This window comes from Nyctibius grandis, chromosome 4 (genome assembly GCF_013368605.1).
Source record: "Nyctibius grandis isolate bNycGra1 chromosome 4, bNycGra1.pri, whole genome shotgun sequence".
Lineage (NCBI taxonomy): Eukaryota > Metazoa > Chordata > Aves > Nyctibiiformes > Nyctibiidae > Nyctibius > Nyctibius grandis.
Window position 1 is genome coordinate 993016 of NC_090661.1, and position 24967 is coordinate 1017982.

General features: G+C 53.4%; 2 protein-coding genes across 3 annotated transcripts in view; both read left to right on the forward strand.

Moving 5' to 3' along the window:
* The first annotated feature begins 591 nt into the window (after positions 1-591).
* Positions 592-7095, forward strand: TMEM80 (transmembrane protein 80). The gene is made up of 5 exons (XM_068397835.1): positions 592-667; positions 3085-3107; positions 4807-4903; positions 5019-5111; positions 6024-7095. Exons 1-5 carry the CDS (start codon positions 649-651, stop codon positions 6227-6229), a joined length of 438 nt encoding a protein of 145 aa, XP_068253936.1. The 5' UTR covers positions 592-648; the 3' UTR covers positions 6230-7095.
* Positions 7096-11830: 4735 nt separating this feature from the next.
* Positions 11831-24967, forward strand: part of EPS8L2 (EPS8 signaling adaptor L2) — a 55188-nt gene continuing 42051 nt past the window's right edge. For both annotated transcript variants that reach the window (XM_068397728.1, XM_068397729.1), the window contains exon 1: positions 11831-12062. The gene's annotated coding sequence lies outside the window, so the exon portion shown is untranslated. The remainder of the gene's footprint in view (positions 12063-24967) is intronic.

The following is a 24967-nucleotide window of genomic DNA, read 5'->3' on the forward strand; positions in this document are numbered from 1 at the left end:
GTTCTCCGAGGTCACTCGAGCGCTTTAGCCGAGCGGTGCCGAGCTTGCCCGAGCGCTTCCGAACCGGGCGGAATCCGAGCGGTTCCGAACTGCTTCCGATGGTGCCCGAACTGTCCCGAGCGTGTCCAGGCCTCGGCCGAAGGCGGGCGGTGGCTCCCGCCGAGCGGGGCCGCGTTCCGGGCCGGCCAATCCCGAGGCAGAAGCAGCCGAGCTCGGCCGAGGCCGTGGAAGCGCGGCCCGAAGCGGTACCTGACAGATCGGGTGCGAACCCGAGCCCGCCCGAACAGGCCCGAGTCCCCGAGCGGTCCGGCCCGGAGGGTCGAAGAATCCCGAGTCCGCTCGAGTCTTTTCCGATCCCGCCCGAAGGCGGGGGTGAGGCCGGCGCGGGGAAAGCCGAGCTGTGCCGAGTCCTCTCCGATCGCGCCCGAATCTCCCTCCGCCGGCCCGAACGGAGACACCCGAACGGGCAGTGCCCGAATCCGCCCGAAAGCGGCCGAACCGGGCCGAGCGCTCCGATCGCACCCGAAGGCGGGGGGAGGAGAGGGGAGGGGAGAGGAGGGCACCGAGCTCCGCCCCCGCGCGCGCGGACGAACGGTCGCGGCGCAGAGGCTGCCGGGACGGTGGAGGACTGGCGGGCGGGGCGCCAAGATGGCGGTGGCGAGGCGAGGTGAGCGGCGAGTTGCCATCGATACCGACAGCCCTTGGCCCGGTGGCCCGGAGGGGGACCGGGGGTGGCTGTTTCCCACCGTGTTCGGTTACGAGGCGGGGGGACACGGGGCGAGCGAGGCAGGGGGCCGAGATCGAGCTGGGCGTCGGCGCCGAGCCCCGCGCGATAGGCATATCGCGACAGGCGCGACACGCTGAGGTAAATCCCGGCGGCTGCGGGCCCCGTGTCAGCGTGAGCGGGGGCCTGGCGCTTGTGGCACCTTTACCCGCAGGCAAATCGCTTTCCTGAGGCCGAGTGACGCCCCTGGCTTCAAATTAACAAATCGCTGAGATTCAGAGGGGGAAAACAGTTCCTCATTAAAAAAAAAAATATTAATTTCTATTTCTGTCAGAGGTCAAAGGTTTCTCCCCCAAATATAAATTCAGCCTTAGGTAGACAAAGCCGGTTTCACTTTCAATTTACCCCCCCAGCAGCAATGCAGGCATCCTTAATCCCAGCAGTGAGCCGATCCCAGGGTGTGGATTAGCACCTGAAATTATCTAATTTCTATTTTAATATCTATTCAGCTGCACAATAAGTACCGCTGAACCGCAGGGTCCCTGTCCCAGGGGGGTTGTGGGGTTTGGGCGTTTAACCCGTGTGAAATGTCCCCTGTTGCTCAGGGGGAGGCAGCATGTTCCAGATGATGGTGGCGATCGAAGCCCTCCTGGGGAATGTGGTCAGTGCTCCCTTGGGGAAAATGATTTTTAAATAAAAATAGTTTAAAAAGAAAGTTGGGGAACTGCCGTTAGGGAATTCACTCAGTCAAATCGTACTACTCTAATTATACCCTTGGCATCACGGCAGAGCTGCCCGGCACCGATGAGGCTACGCTGGTACAGCTTCGTGTCTGGTTATACAGAAAAAGTTCAATATCCAAACAGTTCCTGGGGAATAATAACCCATCTGCACACTCAGTGGTGGTATTTCAAATTAACATCCTCCCGCACGGTCTAAAATAGCTTTAAAATGGAGATATTTCCCTATTGCTGCACAAGAAGGACATGAGGAAGCATTTCTTCTCAGCAAGGGTCATTAGACACTGGAAGGGGCTGCTCAGGGAGGTGGTGGAGTCACCATCTCTGGAGGGGTTTAAGAAAAGCCTGGCCATGGCACTTAGTGCCCTGGTCTAGTTGCCATGGTGGTGTCAGGGCAATGGTTGGACTCGATGAGCCCAGAGGGCTCCTCCAACCTCAGTGATTCTGTGAAGGGACGTACAGAAGGATTTACACTGGAGTGTAAATACAAACACATCTTTAACCGTGAATCACCACAGAACACGATGCGTAACGAAACCTTTAACTCCCGTTCTGCAGAGAGAAATACCACGTTCATCCCAAGGGTTTTGGCTAAGGGAAGGGACGGGGCTGTGAGGAGCCTCCACTCCCTGTAGAGGAAGCAGAGAGGAGCTGAAGCGCGTCCAGGAGGCATTGCACAGCCCAGACAGCATGAATCACCCCCAAAAATGGCTCGCCTATTTCCCCTGCGCTCCCAAATTGGCTACCTTAATTAGGTGTCTGAAATGAGTGGGGATTAATTTGGGCCCAACTGCATAAAACTATTAGGTGATGAGGACGTTAACCTCAAGAAGCCCAGGGATGAAGATGGGGAGTGTGTCCCACTGACGGGATGATGATGAGCTGGCTCAGAAGATGGATGAAACGGCCTCTCACAGGCAGCTTTGTGAAACAGAGATTGTAACTTCAGTTCCTCGTGTGCCTGAAAGAGGCTAAGAATATTAATGAGTTACTTAAGAGGTACTTAGTAGGTCAGTGCCACTGTGTTGCAAGGGAATTTTATTTGTGTTTTTTTAAAAAAAAGGAAAATATTGGTTAACTTATAGAAAATATTCTGTATGATTCCTGTGGGTGATCAGAACACACTAAGGTTTAACACAGAATGACTTTGCTTTTGAAGGGAACCGGTTTGAAAGGATGTTATTTAGAGGAACCAGGAGGCCTGTGCTCTACACAAATGCTTTCTCACGATTTAAAAACAAGTGGTACATCCTGATTTGCCTGCGTGCCTCCCTTGTTCCTGCATAGTTAGAGGGGATGAAGTGTCGTCTGCTGTGAAAGGACAGGACCAACAAGTTCCAGGTGGTGCTTGTGTCCTTCTGTAGGTTTTGAAAGAGATGGGTTCCTCAGTGAAAGGGACTTCTCACAGCAGGGATTTCCCCAAAGTTATTTTTGAATTCATGTATTTGAAGAAGTTGTGTTTGGAACCTGAACTGTGTGATCTGAGAAAACAGCAAGTCTTCCAGTGAACTGAAAAAAAATTCCTAGGAGCATGCTTGGCCTTTGTAGTAACATCAGCTGTTTGAATGTTTCTGTAAATATTTAGACTTATTTTCTTCTCTTTGTATTTTCCTTCTCAAGGGAAAGGCAGATCTTCCTCAGTTGTATCCTTTTTGGACCTTTCATCCCTCACCTGCGGGAACCTTCAGGAAGGCCGGCTGAAATGCATCCTCATCTCCCTACCTAATAAATCTGCACAGTGCTGGTTTGTGGTATTCTTGGAGTTTTCTATCCCCAGCACCATCCCTAGGAAGCAAAACCAGTAAAACATTTCTTCCAGCCCCCATTAGCTGGCATTTAGCTGCGATTTTGCCCTGGTCGGCTCCCACTCACGCACAAACCCCTTTAACCCACCCTGCAGTCTTGGCAGCCACGTTTTACGATCGCATAACTCTCATTTCTGTAGGGAGCCAAGCTAAAAATTGCCTTTGTGGACTGATGGGCACAAGCCCCACGCAGCACACCTGACAGACAGCTGACACAGCCGACAGGGGTAGGAAAAGCAGCTTTCAGTAGTACTTCCTCTTCTCTCATGTTAATTCACCCTCCCTTTACTCCTGCCAAGATCTAAGTAACCTCCTAAGAGGAGACACCCTTGGCCTCAGAGGTTTCCAGGCTTAGAACCTATCTAGTAATTTTTTGCCCCACCTTCCTTCAACTGGAAAAACACAAAAACCTGGTTCTGTTTGAAGAAAATGAGCTGCTCTGGGAACTGGAAGGCATCCGCCGCGTGTGGGTGGGTGCTGGATGGGCTGTTGCTGTAAAAGATGCCTGGGATGAAGTCGCTGCTTGGAGACAGAGGATTTGAGAAAGGCTGGGGAGAGGGAGGAGGATAAAGAATATTTTAAGTATAGAAAGATGTGGAAATACTAATGAAATCTGCACTGAGAACTCATATAAATGACATCGTATGATTTAAGGCTAAGAAAGGCATTTAGTATCATTTGGTTATCAAAAATACATATGAATGGCCAAACTTTCTGGATTCTTGGAGCCACATCCCAACTTCTCCACGTGGTGGTGAGCCCCAGGACGTCCTGCACGTCTCCTATATTGCATTAATAACACGCTGCTGTGCCACAAGAGAAAATTATTCCTTCAGTGTGTGTGTACCTGCTGTATCGCAACGGTGCCCGTCCGTGGGGGGCATTTTGAGGATGTATTAAGGATTGTGGAGCTCTCAGATACCTTGGCAGTGGATCCACACAGACAGACAACCAGAGCTAAATATTATCTCATGGTACACAAGAGTTAGTTTTGCGAGCACTGAATTAGGGAAGTCTGTTTCTTAGGGATTTACATGTCAAAGTTGAGCTCGTGGCCTTTCTCAGGCACGTAGCAAAGAGCACAGCTCCCAGACTCGCCGTCACATGGGCAGTAATTGGGCTTGTCTGCTTCACAGAGGCGCCTGTTTTCAAAAACTGGCAGGAGTTTGATGTACTGGAGCCTGCCAGCCCTCGGTCAACGTGCTTAAGGCTGACTAACAGGTAGAGAAGTTGTCTGGGTACATGTACACATGCACCCCCCCCGCCTCGTTTCCTCAGGCTAACGCATGCCCCACTACACACCAAATAAACCTTTTTTCAAAAGGAACTGAAGCCAAACCTGAAACAGAGAGCTTTTATCCTACCTCTTGCTATTTGCAATCTCAAGTTACGTTCTGAACCCTACCCAGCAGGCCAGTCATAGCTGAACCATTTCGTACAAAAAGGCCCCGAAGTGTATTTTGAGGCTACTGGGAAGGGGCGGTTTTATGAAACAGGTCCCACCTCACTGCCATGAGAAATCCTTAACAACACTTAGCAGCTGTCATCTGTTCCTTTACAGATTCTACTTTATGTAAATGGGATTTATTACAGCTTCTACTTCTTGGCCACTCTTGCCATGATTATTTATAAAAGTAAGTTGCACGTAGTCTAACACAGGAGTAGGCTGTGTGCCTGTGAGACGGCTGTGGTTTGTTCAGCAGGCCCTGCTGTATTTTCCTGGCTTATTTACACTCTCTTATTCTACAGGTCAAGTTTTCAGTTATCCAGATGATTTTTTGGCTCCTGATCTTGCCTTGCTTTTCGTTATGGCCATTCTTGAGGTGCTCCGATTATACTTGGGTATGTCATGGTATCACTGTGCCTTTTCAGTGGAATATAATCTTTAATCGTTCTGAAATTGGTGTCAAAACATGCCAGTTTAGCAGAGTAGCAGATAGTTGGAGACTGTTGTTCATTTATGTCATTAAACTTTATCTGACTGATCAACAGATCCAAAAGCAATATAACTGGGGCCACTAAGAACAGCATAAAGGCCCCCCTGACCCCTGTCCAGAGCTTGCTAAGACTTCACAAAGTCCGTTTTTCAAAACCAAGTTGCTATTAAAATCCACGCTCGATATTCCTGAGACATTAATGCAAGGTGGGGCTCTGGTGAATTCAGCTGACTTGCTGCAGGGATGAATTTAGCTTGCTGCTTAAAGCTCTCTGCATGTTTGCTTGGAGCCTGTGGATGAATAAAGAAGTGAGCTGCAAGTCTAAAGTAGTTAAACAGCAAAATCTACTGAGACTAGTTTGGAAATAAGATGCAAGGAAGAGATAAGTGCAGCTTCTCCACAACGACAGTAATTGGAAATAGGAATAGAGGAGCAGGGAACGTAGATTCGGTATTGCATAAGATTTTAAAATCAGGATTGGATGCTCTTAGATGTGCACCACAGTCACCAAGTTGTCACGCTAAGTGCGGGGCTGGGGGGGACTGGGGGAAAGTTTGATGGTTGACTGAGCGATCAAAAATGGTTGTAGCTTCAGAACTGATTATCTGTGGTGAGAAAAGGCAGGGGATTAACCTCAGTCAGCAAGAAATGGGTTGTCCATTGGTGTTTGGGTTTGTTCTTATGTTTCCTCGATTCAGGCCAGTATTTCAAGGTACTCTGAGCTGTAAGAACTGGAGCCTTTTCTGAACAGGACTTATGGCTTGTGATGTTGTCAGAAGAAATCAAAGACTCATATCGGCTTTTTGTTTCCTTCGAGGTTCAAAGGGTAACCTGACAGAAGAAGAGGCTCCATTAGGGCTCAGTCTCGTGATCACGGTCGGGAGTGTGATTCTCTCTGTGTATTTCCTGGTGTGGCAGACTTACGTGCTGAAAGCAGACGTCATTCTGAACGCTGTTCTTCTCGTTATGTACGGGCTCGAGTCAGCGCTAAAGGTCGTAGCCGTCGCCGCCTTTGTCAGGTGAACCTGAGCAGTTTCAACACGTTTTCAACACATTTCTTCTACAAAAGAGTGGGTTCATATTTCAAATATTTAATTCTTTTGCATATAAAAATCCTGTAAGACTTTCCTCTGTTTAAAGTACAAATTTTTGAGATCTCCCCGAGTGGTAGGTCAAATACCCTGTCTAGCAGCTCTGTCACTGTCTCATCAGTCAGCTTATTCGTGGGCAAACCACTTCACGCTCTGGTATTCATCAGGGATCAACACTAACTACTCATTTCCAACACAGAATAGTAGCCAGCGCATCAGAGAGCTACACACTGTCGAGATGACGTGAGTTTTCACGGCATAGCAGCAACGTGCAACCATAGTGACACAGAAATGAATGAGGCCAACACAGCACGGACTCATTTCTGCCTCGCCACGTACCTGTTCATGTGCGAGGGCCCAGTTTCTCTCCTGCTCTCATTTGTGTCCTCAGCCCCCTGCAGTAATTTCCTGGACTGTACTAGGGCAGTACCTGATCTATCCCAGGGGGAGAGGTTTGAATTGAGTTTTGCAGGTACCCAGAGAGCCAAGCTGCAAGGTCTGGACAGCAATAGTGTGAGGGTGTGTTTGTTTAAATAGGATGGCCCTAAGATGAGCATAAAGTCACCATTCACTCACCCTTCTGTCCAATGTAAAGGTCTAACATTGTCAGGTGTATTTGTTTGCTGTTAAATGTGTTTATTTCCATGATTTTGCAAAACTTACTACATTCAAGCCTTGTCTTTTAAATGAAGAACTGTGTAATTTTAGATGTTTTTACTATACCAGAAGCATGTCTGTATTAATGTAAAGCTTGGGGAGTTTGTGGGGGTTTTGTACAAGCACTTTTTATATTCAGAATTGCCTATTTTTGTATTTATTTATTCAAATATATAATGTATTAGATTTAAGAAGTGTTTGAAGTGCAGAGCATCTTGTTCAGATCCTAGGCTATGGCTCAGCTACGCGAAGGCAGACTTGCACGAGGCTGGATGTGTGCAAAGGAGACACTGGTCCTGCTGCCACTGCTCTGTGTAGCCCATTCTCCCGCTCTGGGAAAGAGCACCTGAGGTCTGAGCCAGTTTGCACTAGCCAGGGGCTGAGAACACCATGGTGCAGGCCCTGTATGGCCTCAGCCCCACTGCTGGTTTCTTTGCAGTGGTGGTAGAAGGGAAGAAAAGACACAGAAGGTCACAGAATCAATGAGGTTGGAAGAGCCCTCTGGGCTCATCGAGTCCAACCATTGCCCTGACACCACCATGGCAACTAGACCAGGGCACTAAGTGCCATGGCCAGGCTTTTCTTCAACCCCTCCAGAGATGGTGACTCCACCACCTCCCTGGGCAGCCCCTTCCAATGGCTAATGACCCTTGCTGAGAAGAAATGCTTCCTGTGGAAGGGCCCGGTTCCATCCCTCGGTCATACCCGGGGGAGGTTCCCAAGGCCAGGTCGCAGTCAAAATCAAACCATCACCCACGTTGGCACAAATCCCCCTGGGCTGGCTCCTGCCACCTCGGTGGCACAACCAGCCCTTTGTTGATCAGCAGGAGCCAGGCTGCACCCACGATGACAACGTACAAGCAGCAGAACCGGGTGCTGAGGAACAGCCAGGAAATGGAAGGACCAAATATTTCTGTGTTTGATCTGAGTGAATCGAACACCCGCCCAGTTGTCCTTCCAGATCTGCTTGGCGTAACGGCCCGTGCTCATCACATACTTGTGACGAGGAGGGACAAACATTCCGAGCTGTACCTACCCCGTTCATGACAAACGCACACCGAGCATGAGCACAAATAAAAGCACCAGTTTTTCCTGGTATTCACACCTGCCTTATGCAAAGGTCTGGCAATAGAACATCTGACACGTTTCAAAGGAAATATTGCAAATATTTTTTACCTGGGTGTAGGTGGTATGGCAGCCAAGGTCACACACGTTAACTTCAAGTTGCAGCCGCTGCGCTTTACCTTCCTCCCTTCTCGTGGTGCTCACTACAAACACAATAAATACAAAATATCAGCACAGCTGGAGGCAGCAGAGACCCAGGGGGTACACTCAGTAAAGCCAGCGGGAGGTGTTCCTGCCCCAAGGTGTCTGACCCCACCACAGATCACCACCCCCTTGGCTACGGCCCTAAAACTGGAGCCCTGGTCTGATCCGTGCTCTCCAAAATGGTTCTGATGAAGGGGTTAATTAGGTGACGGCTGCCAGATTTCTGCCCATACCCACAGCATGGTTTGAGTTTGGGACAGTCTGCTGGGCCACACAGAGTAAAATCACAGAATCCCAGAATCAATGAGGTTGGAAGAGCCCTCTGGGCTCATCGAGTCCAACCATTGCCCTGACACCACCATGGCAACTAGACCAGGGCACTAAGTGCCATGGCCAGGCTTTTCTTCAACCCCTCCAGAGATGGGGACTCCACCACCTCCCTGGGCAGCCCCTTCCAATGGCTAATGACCCTTGCTGAGAAGAAATGCTTCCTAATGTCCAACCTGACCCTCCCCTGACGAAGCAGCCTCCTCCTCAAGCTCTATAAAACAGTGGGGGTTTAAATATATATATATATAATGTTATAAAACATGGTGAATCTTTTGCCCCCTAATCACCACCTAGATGAAAAACAAGAATCGACAAGGCTTGCTGATAGTCAGCAATGGGGTAAATATACACATATATAAACACACAAATATACACACAATATAAACACACAGTTTTGAGTTCATTTCAGAGCACACCTGATGGCTTCAGGCTGCTCAGGGAGCCCTGGGCAGCCATCAGTGCTTGCTGGGGGTCAGCTGGCACCAGCCTGGGTTTGCACCCTCAAAGGGCAGCAGAGCTCTGTTTCAGTTTCCCAGTTGAAGATAAAATTGTCCATGATCTTTTTTTTTCTGATTAGATAAGGAGATACTGGGGTCCTGCTGCTGCTGACAGCCCCCTGCTCTGTGATGAACGTAGGAGAAGGATGAAGTCTGTAAGCTTCAGACAACTCCTTCATCTGGGGTGTTGCCAGGCTTTGACTGGGAATCGTCACTGATGCTGGTGACCCTGATTTCCTGACAGCTTCTCTCCATGCCGAGCTGGTACAAAGACCCAAAGGGAATTGAGACCTGACCTCAGAGAGTTCCTCTAGTCAGGAGCTCCTTTCCAAACCATTCCCACTGTTTGGAGAAGCCAGGGCACGGCACAGTGAAGCCATTGATGACATTTGCCAGACAGAAGATCGCTGGAGCTTTTAATTATGAGGCCCAGCCCTTCTGAAACAGGATGAGCAAGTTGGATGAAAACGGCATTAAAAATTTAGAGGAACACATATTTTGAGGAGCTCGGTTTGGGTGTTGTTTACTCTGTGAGGAAGAAGTCTTTGTTCTCAAGCCATCACAGGGGTGTCTGCCGCCAACCTGATTTAAAAGGCTGATCCCGAGAGGCAAGTTGGCCTCCTGGGATTTCAGACTCGGAGATACTCAGAGAGATAGGGCTTTGTGGGGCCAGGGCTTGCTCGTGTTCCTCATTGGAAGGGGCTGCCCAGGGAGGTGGTGGAGTCACCATCTCTGGAGGGGTTGAAGAAAAGGCTGGACATGGCACTTAGTGCCCTGGTCTAGTTGCCATGGTGGTGTCAGGGCAATGGTTGGACTCGATGAGCCCAGAGGGCTCTTCCAACCTCACTGATTCCGTGATTCTGTGAAACAAGTTCAACAAAGCAGTTTAGTGTAACCAGCTGCACCCAGAGCCCACCAAGCATTTGGAAGCTAGTCGGAATTGGTGCCTCCTTCCTCAAACTGGACTGGTTCACGGTCATCCTGTACCGAGAGCCCCTTGGGATCTCACCGACACCGCGGTGGGGAGGATGACGGGGTGCGGGAGGGTGCGTTGCACTATCAGTTCACGTTCTCCTGTCAAAACCGAAGTGGTACCTGTCCTGCAGCGAGCTGGCTCTGCCCCTGCCCAGCTCCCCCGGCGGCATTCCTCCTGCCGTAACTCACCCGGGGCGGTTCCCCCAGCCGGCGTCTGGACGGGGGCCAGGCAGCAAGCTGGGCGCTAGCCCCCACAGCATGGCAGGCACCGAGGAGAACCGTGGCAGCAGGGAGCTCGACAAGGGCCGAGCTAAGGAAGCCGGGCTTCCTCCAGCCCCGTGTCCCGGGGTGGAAGCCTTATTTCTTTCTCTGGTGTCAGAGTTGCAGCTATTTCTTCCCTGGGGCCAGTGACAAGGGGTCTCTCTAGCAGGGACGTGCCGTGGGTTCAGCACACGCCGTGGGGACGCTGGGCAGGCCTGCGATGCACACGCACGCAATAAAATGCTCTCCAAAGCCTCACTTTTCCAAGCAGACGAGCTAACCAGATGGATCCCACACCGCCACGGACACGTCTGTAAGACCCATGCGTTGAGCTGATGTTGTCCAGCTTAACCATCAGCTCATGAACTGCCCCCGTTGTTTGAAAAAATGTTAAATCTTGAGACAAATGAAAGTTCTGTGGAAGTACCAAGTCTGCCCACACAAGAGACCATTTCCCAGGGTTCAGGGTCCCTCTAGGCCCCCCAGCCCGGTCTGCAGGGCTGAGCTGGCAGCAAGGCAGACCCCAAGGACAATGCAAACCTTCTCCCCGCAGTTCGGCAACAGAAACTCAGGAGTGGCCTTTGCCACCTTTTAACATTTCCTTCTGGCTCTTGAAGAGCAAGAGAGGAGCAACAAGAGGTTATGGGATGAGGCTGGGGCTCCTAAAGAAATCCTTCCCAGAGAGCGTGGAAACAGCACTGGCCACACCGTCCTGCAGACGGTGGTCGCCCGAGCAGAGCCAACAAGGAGCATCTCCCACGAGGAGCAAGCCCCGCTCGGGCTGCACCGCGCTGGTGCCCAAACCTTTGCCTGGTGCCCAAACCTTTGCCTGGTGCCCAAGGCCAGCGAGCCCTTTGCTCCCCTCCTGTGCCGTGGCAATCACTTCACCTCTGTTCCTCCCAAGGGTGGGTTTAGCAATCACTCCCCTCTCCCACCACCTCCTGCCAGCTCAAGACGAGGGGCTTTATGGCCGTGTAACCCTAAGGAGCACAGTGCCACGGGGTGGGGTATCTCTGTTCCTCACCCCCGGCTGCTTCGGGGAGCTGGACAGAGAGGACCTTTTGCCCTCTTCCTCCATCTCACGGCACCTTTCCCCGCTGCAGATGTCAGGGCAGACAGAAGCTGAAGGAAAACAACCCAGGAGCCAGCGCGGAGCTGCGGAGGAGAGCACCGGGCCGCACAAAAGGCGCCTTGTTCCCCCCACGAGGCGGTCGGGCAGCGCGTCCCCTCCCTCGCCGGCGATGGGAAACCCAGCTCCGAGCTCTCCTTTGCCACCTCCAACCTCGCCCTCGGGTACGAAACGTTCTCGGGTGGAGGAAACCTGAAGTTTAACACGTCCCTCCCGGGCAGCACCTTGGCTCAGCTGTTGGCCCCCTCGCAGCGGGAGTGGGCGAAGGCCCCGGCGCCTCGCGGGGCCGCAGCCGGCTCCTAGTTATACAGTAACCTGTTGCTCCGGGTCCCAGCTCCACCTCTCGCTGCCTCCACATCCCTCCCCTCCTCTCTCCTCTGCCAAGAAACCTCTGTCACCTGCTTTCAGACAACCGGGGCGAGCGGCACCGGGAGGAAAGGGCAGAGGGAAGGCAGCGGCACCGGGACCCCCAGGCTGGGGCGCCGGGTGGGCTCTGCCTCGCTCTCCCCCCTCGCTCGGGCCGGGGTAGCGCAGGGAGGCAGAGGGAGCCGGGCTGCCGGAGGATGGCAGCGGGATTTGACTGAGGGCACGGCGAGCTGCGAGAGGGCGTGAGGGAACTGCGGGAGACCAGCAGCTTCTCAGCACCGGTGAGTCCCTCCTCGCGACCCCTAAAACTTCCCACCCCCCCAATATTTGTCTGCTTCAAAAGTCTGGTTGATTCAGCTGCGAGGGGGTGTGACGGGAGAGGGGCTGCGGCCGGGGTGACTGTGAGTGCACGGTTTTATGGGCTTGTGTAAAAGGGTGAAGAAACACCATTTACCAGCGTTATGTTTTCTGGGGCTGTTTCCCCTTCTCGCGGTTCCCCGCCAGGCCAGGTCCCGCAGGCGGCACTTTCTTGGCAGCAAAATGTCCGTCTGGCACAGAACGGGGCTTTTTTTGTTGTTGTTGTTGTTCCTAATGAAGTCTGGAGAGCGCAGTTTGGAGCAGCTGTTTGTTGGCAAACCTCGGGGCTTCCTCCGTTCGGGATGCGTGCGGAGAATTGTTGCTGTTCCCCACCTCGGCGAGCTGCTGCTCTCGGGGGTGAGACCTCCCTGCCCGTGACCTTGGCAAGATTCATCCCTGTATTTCAAGACGAGGGGAAGGATCACGCCGAGCTGCCCCGTTCCCTCACGTCTGTGTTAACGAGCTGGAGCGCAGCTCTCCTGTCCCCTTTCACTTATTTGCCTGGAAAACGCCGGTGCAAACTCCACCAAGGCCAAGGCTCAGGGACGAGTGATTTCACTGATGTTATTTTTAAATACTGGAAATAATTGTGAGACAACACAGTAGTAAAATACGGTGATTGCCCTGCTGTAATTAGGGCAACGGGGAGTAACGCTTGCGTTGCTGGGCTGCTCTGAAAGGCTGCACGAAGCGAGTGCTGTAACGGGGATGGGATCTGGCGGTGGGTGCTCGTCCCAGAGCTCCGGCACTGGGCTGCGTTGGGGGGATCTGCCCCTAAAAAGGACTTTGAGTTACAGAAGTGACAGGAGCAGGCTCAGGTGACACACGGGAGCCTGGCTGGCTGACAAAGGGACCCACACGGGGTTTCACCTGCGATCACCACGCGCCGTAGCACATTCCTGGCTCCGTTTAGTCGAGTGATTGAGTCTTCAGTTGATTGGGAGAAAAATTAGTCCTTGACACGCAGAAAGGGCAGGCAGCGGCGCTGAAGCAAGGAGCCCTTTACAACAGGGACTTGGGATCCCGGTGGGAACGTGTCTGTGAGTGGTCACTGCTTCACCCTGCTTAAAACCAAGGCTTAAACTGGGGTTTGGGGGAGCACCACCAGCTCGATCCCCGCCACGGTCGGGCCTGGGTCGTACCTGCTGCTGGTTTCCACCACTGAAGCCTCAGGAGGCCAGGCTGGCCGAGGACCTGGTGCTCCTGGCTGGCTCCCAGCCCTCTGGCACAAGCAGGCAGTGCGGAGCAGGGTCTGCTCTGCTGCACGCTGCAGGGCACGGTGCGTTTGCCATCAACAACAGAGCTCAGCTCTATCAGGAGCGTTTTCAGGCACCTGAGAAAAAGTTCAGCGCTGGTTTCTGCCCCTCCGCCAGTCACCACCCACCGCGAGGGTGGGCAAAGACCCCAGGAGAGAGGCAAGCAGCCTGGGCGCTGCACAACATGAGGGGGAAACGTCTCCTGGGCCACGGGCTCGTCTCACAGAGGCAGACGGGCTCTCTCCTTCGGTGCCCGCCTTTGTTGACTGCAAACAACTCACCATCAGCTGGAGTGACAAAACCCAGCCCTGAGCCTGGTGAGACAGGTCCTACAGATGGACCCTGCTGAGGGACAGCCTCGGGGCCAGACCCACCAGATGTTTGTGAGCATCTGACCCTTGGTGAGATGGCTTTGGATGCGCCTTTCATAGGGTCACGGGACAATTCAGGCTGGAATTAAGAGGTTTAGGAGAGACCCCGATGTGTTAAAGGACTCGGGAGGTTTCAGTCCTTGTGGTAGACAAAGGAAGGAGTGAAACAGGGAGAATATACGCGTTGGCTTGTGTGGGCTTGAGAAACATCCATATAAAATAAGTCCGGGTGCAAAGCTTAGTGCGTGGGGGAGCCTCGGAGTATTATTCCCAGAGGGCTGGAGCCCGGGCGCTGCTTTGGAGCCGTGTCTCCATCACACTCTCTCCTTCCTTTCTCTCTTCCATGCCATGGTCTCCTTCAAAGTGCCAGGTCAGGGCAGGTTTGCTGAAGACTCAGCAGTTTTCTCCTCGTGCGGGGCTGGAGCCTGGCCTTGTGTCTGCTTCACAGACAGCAGTCAGCAGCACTGCTCTTAACTCCAGGGCAGACGTTGCTGCACGGCCTTTAGCCTCCGAGTTTGATCTGATTGGCAATAAAATTAATCACCCTCTACAAATACTCAAGCCTTATGAGCCTTCCTTAGTGTCCCCCAAGCACAAGTGCCAAGGAAAGTCCACAGGATTCCCGGAGGGACAGGGATGGTTTCCTGCACTGCAGTAAAGCTTTGTCAGCAGCAGGCTGCCCGCCTGAACAGCGGCACGCACGCAGCACCGGGCAGACCCAGCAGCACGTGACTCGGTCAGCGCAGCCTCCCCAACCACCCTGCTGTGGCCAAGGTTCAGCGGGTGCCCAGAAAAATACCCACCTGCCTGCCCAGGAGGAATTCAAGCCTCCCACTCGAAGGGAGGGGAAGGGTGGTACCTTCAGCAAGCCTCCCTGCTCATCCGACCGCGTTACAGAAGAGTCCTTGCGCCATCAGAAATGGTGCCGGGCACCGAGCGAGGCAGGAGACGAGATCCAAGGAGGCCCGAGATCACGATTTGGCTCCCGGATCTCCACCTGCCCACGGGACCACCCAGCTTTCCATCTGCCAGGGTCACAGCGGTGGGGATTTCACGTGCCCTCCCATGTAAGCGGGTGGGCTGCGAACAGCAGCTCTGGCTGCTTGCAGCGGGTTTGGAAAGGCAAAGCTCAGGGAAAGTGTGCCGTCAGCCATCCCTAAAACATTTAGTCCACAAACTTGAAATGCACGATGCTGGGGGGGGTTAACCAAAAAAGCCCTGGCATTTTCCTGGTAATCCAGCTAAATCAGGAGGAATCGCAATTAGGGAGGGAGGGGAGGGTGTGTAGCTGCGCGCTGGACCGGTTTGGAGATCGTCCCCGTTCCCCAGCCCTCATTCCCATTCCCCAAACGCTCCCGAGGGCGTTGCTGCACCGTGCTCGCCGCCGCCAGCCCACGAGGGAGCAGAGCAAAGGCTCCCCAGCCCACGGGAAGGGGAAGCCGAGGGTGGGGAGTCACAGGCTCTGCCTGCTCGGCGGCCCCGGGCCGGCGACAGAAGCAGCCAGACAAGCTCCTGTGGCCCTGATTTGGTTGGAAGCACCGAGCCGAGCCCGGAGGTGACTGTTCCTGCAGGCACGACTGGAGCAGGGGGACCCTCACATTGCACAAGGCAAGAGGCTGCTCCATGCCAGCCCAGAGGCCAAGGCACAGCCCCGGCTGGCGTGGCACCCAGGGCCTGCTCAGGGTGCTCCACACCCTTCCATCCACCGCTGCCTACAGAGGGTCACACATCAACCCCGCTCACAGGCATCTCCCCCAAAGGATTTCCTTACCCTGCTGAGATGAGCAAACACGTCTCATGTGCCAGAAATCCTCACCTCAGGTGCCAGGGGCACATTCCTACACCCAGACCACGGTTGGGTCTTCACCCGCTGAGGCATCAGCCCACCTAGCCACCTCTTCTCCTCTCCCACTCCCCAGCACACCGCCACGGCTTCTCCAGGCATTTCAGCTGGGGTGGAGGAGCTGAGCACCCCCAGGGCCATGGGCACCAAGACCCGGGCAGGAATCATAGAAACATAGGTTGGAAAAGACCTAAAAGATCATCAAGTCCAACCATCGACCCAATGCCACCAGATGTGGCACAAAGGAGCCCTCGTGGCTCTCAGGCCCCCAGCCCAGCCTTCCCGAGGTGAAGGCAGCTCTTTTGGTGGCTGGTGGAGCAGTAACGCTCCACATCTGGTGGGCTGGGGTCTTTCACCACCACCTTGGAAAGGGCCAGTGGACACTTTCCTTTTTTTGGTTTGCAGTTGGGGTACTGGCCCCCAAAAGCTTTGCACAACTGGAACCTCTTTGAATTTTGTTCTTCCTGCTTCCCTTTTTATTTCTTTTTCCCCCACTGCCTTATCAGGCTCAGCCTGTCCAGATTTATATCCTACAAAGGTAAAGTGCAGAGCATCTGAAAGGCAATAAACCAAAGTTCAGCCACCCAGCAGCAATGCTCGCCACCGCTGAGTAATTCAGAAAGTGAAATCCTGCTGCTGGCAGGACGGCGATTAGATCAAGGGAACAGGCAGAGTCCGAGTCAACGCTGCCCTCCCCCAGACTGTCACACGTAACTTTCCTATCGCTGAAGATGACCACAAGTAGGAACTATTTGGAGCCGAGATAGCTCTAACCTCTTCACACGTTAGAGGTGTTGGCTGCCAGGAGAGCTAGAGCTGCCACCCAAAGCCATGGGCTCCCCCAGATTCCCACACCAGCACATACAAAGCAAAACCCAAACGCTGACCCACCTCATTGCTGTGGACGATGCAAGTGGAGCACCAACAGGACTCACAGAATCAATCAGAGAAACCTCTGGGATCATCGAGTCCCACCCTTGCCCTGACACCACCATGGCAACTAGACCAGGGCACTAAGTGCCATGTCCAGGCTTTTCTTCAACCCCTCCAGAGATGGTGACTCCACCACCTCCCTGGGCAGCCCCTTCCAATGGCTAATGACCCTTGCTGAGAAGAAATGCTTCCTAATGTCCAACCTGACCCTCCCCTGGCCAAGCTTGAGGCTGTGTCCTCTTGTCCTATCACTAGTTGATGTAGATAAACACAGCGGCGTCCATCTGCCTGAGCCTGAGACGCTCCTTTCATCAGTAAATTCCCTTTATAAAAGCACTGGGGAGAGGAGAAGAGAGGAAGGTAATTGCACCCACGACATCCCTTCATAAACCACAGGCTGGAGCCTGCTCTCGCTCCTGCCACTGCTGCCTCTTAATTAGAGCTGTGTTCGTTGAGGAGACAGAGCAGCAGAGCCAGGCTTCATGCAGAAGGGAGCACTAATTAAAACCTCGCTGTTCCCTCCAACGATCTCCATGCTTTCCTCGGGGGCAGGAGCGAATGGGCTTGTCTGTGGCCATCCCCGGGGTTAATCTCCAGCGCTGACTTTCCCACAGCCAGGCAGCTCGTCCTGTTTTCAGCACCTGCTGCTCTTGGCGTTGCTTCCAGGTTGGGATATAGGACTTTTGAAACTCCTTGAAGAAGGAAGAGGAATAACACGTGTCCAGGTAGCCTGTGCAGGTGGGGATGTTGCTTGCCTGGTGGGAGGTTAGGTGGTAGGTGATGGCTCCTCAGTCGATGCACACTGACCCAAATTGTCCCTTGCTGAGACTCCAGCCCTTAATACCTGACACAAGCAGGACTTCTGTGATGGAGAGCGTGTCCCAGACTGCACCCAAGCAGTTCTGATCGGAATTAGATGGACTTCAACAGGCTTGATCCATGCTCAGATCCACATGAGAAGAGTCAGGTCCCCGGGGCTGGCAGGAGAAGGAGTCTTGTACCACCAGGCACCTGCACGCCAGCATCTCTAGATGATCTCCAGATGGGCTTGGCACCTGACCACGCAGGCAGGAGCATTGCTGATTCACCTCTATTTTTCCACCTCCTGAGAACACAAACCCTTCTCTAAACCACAGCAGGGCAGTAGTACATGTGAGCTATGGAAAGGGCAGTTTGGGGGCTGATTCCCAGACGGTGTAAGCCAGCGTTCTCCACAGGCCCTGCAGAGTTTCAACAGCAGAGAACCCAAGGTGGTAAAGGGAGGGTCCAGGCCAGCATCCAGGCACACACTCACCCCAACGAGGCATCAAATGAAGCCAGAGCAGGCTGGATGTGAACAACATGGGTAAAATGTTGACTGGATTTTTTCCCCCTTTTCTTTTTTGCAGTAGAAGGGGCAGAGCAGGAGAGCCAACGTGACACGGAAGGTGCTCAGGGTTAACTGCAGGTCCGTAGGACTGGCAGGTTTGTTGCTGAGAGTTGCTACTGCTTGAAAAAGAAGTTGGTAAAGTTTCACCAGCTGAAAAAAAAAAGAAGAAATGCCAGAAAAGCTGCAGCTCAGCTGAGCTGCTGCACTGAACCAGGCAGGAGCAGGTTCAACAGGATGGATTGAGAGTAAACGTACCCGAGGTGTGCGCTGGGCTCTGCCAGCACGGGCAGGTAACACCCTAGGTGTGGCCGGGCCATCGGCTGCCTGAGCAATGCTCTTGCCATGGAAGCACCCATCTCCCACTGCTCCTCTGCGCTGCTGCCTCTGCTCCGAGCTTAAAAATAACGAAGGAAGGGCCCCCGTGTACGTGACCTTCGTTATGAAACTTTAATACTCTTCAGCTTGGAAGAGAGACAGCGGAGATGCTGCTCTCCTCAAGATGCTGACGGTGGCATGGAGTGAATGAGGGAACAGTTGGTCACCGACAGCAGAGCTGGGGGGCATCCCGTGGGACGGGCAGCTGGCAAGCGTGGCACAAACAAAGGGAGGTGGCAGAGCCGAGCTGCGGAGCGTCTTGCCACGGGCCATCCGGGATGTCAGAAGTTGACACAGGTTGGCCAAATGCAGTTGGATAAATTTAGGGATGAAGAAGGGTACAGAGAGCTCTTCAATCCCACTGCTGGAGGCTGGGAAACTTTGGAGAGAGGCTCCCCGTGTGTCTGTCCTGTTCTTGTCCTCTCCTCTGGGCACGGCCCGTGCTACAGCCGTGCGTGTGCTCCCAACCTGCCGCCCGAGCAGGAGCTGAGCACGGGTGATGGGAGAGGGCATGGACCACCCCGTGTCCAGGCAGCTCCCTCTGGCTCCTCTGAGCCAAAAGGGAGGATGGAAGGGAGGAGAGGAGCTCCGGCCCCAGTGGAAGGAAGGGTTGTGCAAGTTTAATCACAGCCTGGGAAGTGGGGACTGAGGGTGGCTGGAAGGAAGAAGCTGAGCGGTCAAAGCCCGCCTGCCACAATCACATGCAAACTAGACCAGACAGGTCCCCAGAACATCTGCTCCACACCTGGCCCAAGCCCAGAGACACTCCTGCTCTCTGCTCCCTGCCTGCCGAGGCCTCGTGAGCAAATGGGCAAAGGTTAGTCTCGGCAAGGGAAAATACCAGGGGCTGCCGAGGGTGGTGACAGCCCAGATCCCTCCCGCAGCCTTCTCCGCTGCTTTAGATCGTTCTTAGAATAGAATCACAGAATCATTTTGGTTGGAAAGGACCTTTAAGATCATCGAGTCCAACCATATCACAGAATCCCAGAATCAAACAGGTTGGAAGAGCCCTCTGGGCTCATCGAGTCCAACCATTGCCCTGACACCACCATGGCAACTAGACCAGGGCACTAAGTGCCATGTCCAGTCTTTTCTTAAACCCCTCCACAGATGGTGACTCCACCACCTCCCTGGGCAGCCCCTTCCAATGGCTAATGACCCTTGCTGAGAAGAAATGCTTCCTAATTCCAACCTGACCCTCCCCTGGCCAAGCTTGAGGCTGTGTCCTCTTGTCCTATCGCTGGTTGCCTGGGAGAAGAGGCCAACTCCCACTCCACTACAACCTCCCTTCAGGTAGTTGTAGACAGTCCAGTGAGGAGAGCTCACTGGTTTTAAACCACACGTTGTGGTAAACACCACCCCTGCCTCCTCCTTCGGCTGCAGGAGAATCCACACGGCCTGGGGTTGCCATCCTCCGACAGCCCCAACCCTTGCCAACACAGCCTGCCCACCTGGCATAGAAGGGCTTTCCTGCTCCTTCCCCCTCTCCTCTGTGAGGATCACGGGGTCATTCAGAAGGGACCTCAGGAGGTCTCTAGTCCAACCCAAAGCAGGGTCAGCTCTGAAATCAGAACAGGTTGCACAAGGCTTTACTCAGTCCCTTCGTGAACATCTCCAAGAATGGAGATGGCACAACCTCTCTGGGCAACCTGCTCCACCATGCTGAGGTTCCTGCAGCAGAAAGCGTCTCCTTCGTGTCCCCCTGCAGAGCTTTCGCTTTTCAGGACAGGAAATCCCTGTACCAAGCCCCTGTGGGCCTGCGGGAGCGGTTGGGGAAACCTTTCCTCTTGAAGGCACTACAGGAAACTCTCCTCTCCCCTTCGCAGCCCTGTGGTCGCTCCTGGTTGCTCCGAGCCCAGCTGCCCTCCCAGCCTCTGCTGCAGGCACCAGTTGGGCTTTTTCCTCCTCGCTCTTGCAGCTGATTCATTTTTTTGCGGCAAGACTGTCAAAACATTTCTGCACCGTAAGATTAGAAAGTGCCATTTAAATTCTTTTGATAACCCAGCCTCCCACATCCTTCTATTCTAAACGAAACAAAGGGCAAAGGGAACACAAGTTTTTTTGGGTTTGGAACACTCTCTCATGGGACGGGTCTGGTTACTGTGTAACTGGCTGTTCACGTGGCAAAAACCCCTCCACGGAGCGTGGGAGCTTTGCTGAAAGCCCAAGAGTTGGAAATCAGGAAGGACATCAGGAAGCATTTCTTCTCAGCAAGGGTCATTAGCCATTGGAAGGGGCTGCCCAGGGAGGTGGTGGAGTCACCATCTCTGGAGGGGTTTAAGAAAAGCCTGGCCATGGCACTTAGTGCCCTGGTCTAGTTGCCATGGTGGTGTCAGGGCAATGGTTGGACTCGATGAGCCCAGAGGCTCTTCCAACCTCATTGATTCTGGGATTCTGTGGTTGGTATTTTCATATATACGTCACAGTAGATAAAATTCTATAAGGAAACTTGTGATTTATCACTTTTATCTCTGAAAGGCAGAAATGGGAGTTCATCAAAACACACTTTAGCTGTCGGTCATTTATTTGTTTTACTTGCAAAATGGTAAGATTTTGGGATTCTCACAGAGAGCCCTGCACGTTTGCCACCAGGTCACCGAGCTGGTTAAACTGATGTCAGCTTGTTTTCCCGCAGCGACACTCAGAGCCGAGCTCCCACGTGCCAAGTTTTAGCTCAAATGAATTGTTAGCAAGTGGCCAAAAATACACAGCCAGGATATGAGTAGGAAGCACAAAACGGGGTGGGAAGAGATGGCAACGAATGTCGTCGTGATTAACCTCAGAAAGGCTGGAAAAGCCTTAAACATCAAATGGGATTTTCAAGAGATGAATCTCCTCCCTCAAATCTTCTGCAAAAACCCCGGGGCAAGTTTTACAGCAGGAAATTACAATTATTGATAATTATTGCCCAAGCCCCAGCCGCTGCAGGCAGACGGTTGGAAAGGGAGTAGGGAGCAGAGTGAAATTGTTAATCACTGGGATGGGCAGAGGGAGACAGGCTGCAGCCCTCCCATGATACCAAGATACCATGGCATGACCTTCCTGCACAGGGACAGAAGTATCTCTTGGTTCAGATTTACCCAAGACTCCAAGGTGACCATGCTGGAGACAACCTGAAGCTGACCATGGCCCCCAAAGTGGCTCTCAGCCTAAGAACAAGCTTTTCTCTGCTGGAGAAAAAGCTCTGGGCACACTGACTGTCCTGCTGCGTGCCTGAACTTCTGCCAGGCAAGTGAATCAGCGGTTCAGGGAGTGACCAAAGATGCCCTTCCTTTAGGAGGGGGTGGTGGAAACATCCCAGTGATCTCAACGCCTCTGCCTTGCTCATGAACCGCTCGGCGTGGAGGAGTTAATTCAGAAAGAAAACTCCTTCTGCCCCACCTGAGGGTCAGTGAGGGACCAGCCGTACCACCCAGTCCCCTTTCCTTGAAGCATTTCAGCCACGTTTGGGCTGGCACTAGCCAGGCAAGTGATGTTCAGGTTTAAGTATCACGGTCCTCCTGGGGCTAAGGCCTTTGCTGGGAAGTAACGTGGAAAATTAATCGCCCTGCCAAAGGTATTTATTTGTACAGATCTCCTGTAAAAGCAGCACCAACCCAGGACTGCTGAGGCTAGCTTGTAAGGATTGCACGGTATTAATACGAGGTGGGGTCACAGTGTACTTAGACATTAAAGCAATCATTTAATGAACAATTAAGGCACTTGGGTGATTAGCTCAAAGCCATCGTGACAGTGAAGGCCAATCTCTTACCTACCTCTATGGCCACAGTCAGCGATAAATGACTGATACCCGTCGGGGGCTGACAAGGACCATCCAGGTACCATCAGCTGGGCTGTCAGTGCGGACACGGGAGCTGGTGGTTGGACCAGAGAGCTTCAAAGCTTCTTGAAGAAGCAGTTTTGCTGTGGGTGCTTTGCACAAACACACCCCCACCCTTCAAGCACGGATCACAGAATCCCAGAATCAATGAGGTTGGAAGAGCCCTCTGGGATCATCGAGTCCAACCATTGCCCTGACACCACCATGGCAACTAGACCAGGGCACTAAGTGCCATGTCCAGGCTTTTCTTAAACCCCTCCAGAGATGGTGACTCCACCACCTCCCTGGGCAGCCCCTTCCAATGGCTAATGACCCTTGCTGAGAAGAAATGCTTCCTAATGTCCAACCTGACCCTCCTCTGGCCAAGCTCGAGGCTGTGTCCTCTTGTCCTATCGCTGGTTGCCTGGGAGAAGAGGCCGACTCCCACCCCACTACAACCTCCCTTCAGGTAGTTGTAGACTGCACTAAGGTCACCTCTGAGCCTCCTCTTCTCCAGGCTAAACACCCCCAGCTCCCTCAGCCGTTCCTCGTAGGTCAGACCCTCCAGACCCTTCCCCAGCTTGGTCGCCCTCCTCTGGACTCGCTCCAACACCTCAACATCTTTCTTGAAGTGCGGGGCCCAGAACTGGACACAGGATTCAATGTGACAGCCCTGAGCAAATCCGCTTTTTTTCCTTGAAGTCCCACCACACAGAAGAGCACTTTGCTGTGCCCTCCGTCAGAGCCTTAACATCACTGCGGGAACAGCAGGGACACGGCAGGACCTCTGCCACCCTCTCCATCCCCGGCCGCTGGCCCATCCCACCCCGCCGGTGCCAGCCTTTTGCCGAGTCTCCCGGCTGTTTCACAACTGCCTTCGAGCCTGGAAAAGCCGTAAGAGCCATGAGAGATTCTCACTGTACAGCGAGGCGCACGCGGGGAACGGCTCTGGGAGCCGGCGCTTGCAGGCAGGAGCCACGAGCTGCGGGTGACACACAGGGTTTGGTGTTGTGCCCGACCACGGAGGCGATTCAATGCCCTCCTTCAGGCTGGGCTGGAGCAGAGCAGGGCAGCGCCTCGGGCCGTTATCCGTCCTGCTCTGGAATATGACACACACAGAGTCACTCCCTATTTTTACTGGCCTGATGTCCGAGTCCTCATTTCTACAGAGAGAAAATAAGAAGGATCCCTTTCATCAACAGAGTCACAGGGTCAAATCCTTCCCCCCTCCTAAAAATCACCGCTGTAACACCCTTGCTGCTGGTGATCCAGCTCCCAGACCAGGCTAGGAAAAAGGGATAATTCGTGAGGGGGGCATTGAATAAGGACGCAGGGCAGAGAAACCTTCAGCATGACAACGAGCAGCGCATTTGTTCAGCAAACCCCCTGGGTACCAGGTGTGCTTTCATACACGCTGGCTCACCCGCCTCCTCCCATCTTGCCCAAAGCACCCATTAATCTCTGGCACGCTGTTCCTGGCTCCCAAGCTTGCTAGACTGCAGCCCAACTGCAGAGAAGGCTCAGCTTGGGCTGAGACGGGCTCAGTAGACACACAGCAAGCCCCAACCTGCTCCGTGTTTTTCCCCCACCCACCTTCCGCGGGATTCCTCCAACGGAGAGGAAAAGTGTAAATTCAGGAGCTGTGACTCAGCAAACACGTCTTCAGAGGGGTAGTGGGGTCAGCTTCCAGTTCTTTCCCGAGATGACGGAGATTGTGGCTATTTGTGCATTTTCCCTGGGTATTTATAGAGCAAGGCACCGTCTAGACATGCTTTTGGTTGTGCTTCTTGAAAGAAGGTTTTACCTCCTGGCAGGAATATAAAAGCTCCTAGTTTGGTTCAACCAGCTCTGCCCTCCCGCTCTGGGGGCACCAAGAGCCTCCAGCGCTGCCTGGACCCAAATGAAGGTCTTTGTGTATCACCTACGCACTGGAAAGAGCCACGCACAAGCGTGTGTGTGTTTGGGGGGACAGGGGGGTGACCTCCCGTGGTCTCTCTGGGTAGTTTGTGCATCTCGCATCAGGAATTTGTAAATATTAGCACTTTTGCTCCGTGGGATCAGTCTGTGTTTGTGAGCATTAACTCCCAAGCCTCTGCTTTGGCCCCTCGGGGGACCAGCAGTGAAGGCAGCAGATGTATCACCTCCAGATCTCCAGTTCAGCCTAGCAGGGCTCTGTGGTCTCCCAGGGACCACTCAGGCCAAGCCCAGCTGCCGGACAAGCGTGTGGGTGTTCCCCTCTCCACGCTGGGAACTCTGCCTAAATATTTTCCCAGGAAATACTTTTTAAGCACAAATTACTGTTTCTGAGGAGGTGAGGGAACAAGGCACAGCCTACTTGGGTGTGATCCTCAGCCATGGGTATAAACCTTCTCCTGGTGCTCTGCAGGACGCAGCATGGAAGGGCACAGCACATCAGGAGGGAGGGACTCAAGAAGTGGCCATCAAGGTCCATCAGTGCTGGCAGAGGGGTGGCTGTAGAGCTGAGGTGCCTCAGTCTAAAAGAGCTGCTGCCACTTCTCCCGTGGAGGCTGAAGAACACTTGGTTCTTCTCTGCTCGGACCTACGCTGACCTGTTGGGCTGGGTTATGTTTGTCTTGTGGAGAATCTCCACAATGTGAAAAATGCCATGTACAGAGCAGGGCGTGTTTCTTCCAGACACTGAGCAGGTTGTACTCGCTGCCTGTGACTCTGCCTACCATAACATTTCACACCCTGAAACTACACACGCATCCACGCTCACCTCCTCCACAGGGGCTAGAGTCTGCTCAAAGTGATCTTGAGTGGCTCCATCACTGTCAAGACAACTTGAAAGGGTGCCATGGGTGGGAGAGAGGAAGGAAAGGACAACAGGACTCACCACTTTCCAAAACTTGGGGCACTGTA

Bases quoted from the DNA above. Each gene is read 5' to 3' on its own strand.
- TMEM80 (XM_068397835.1), top strand. The intron at 4,904-5,018 runs GTAAGTTGCACG...CTTATTCTACAG, and splicing joins TGCCATGATTATTTATAAAA to GTCAAGTTTTCAGTTATCCA. The intron at 5,112-6,023 runs GTATGTCATGGT...GTTTCCTTCGAG, and splicing joins GGTGCTCCGATTATACTTGG to GTTCAAAGGGTAACCTGACA.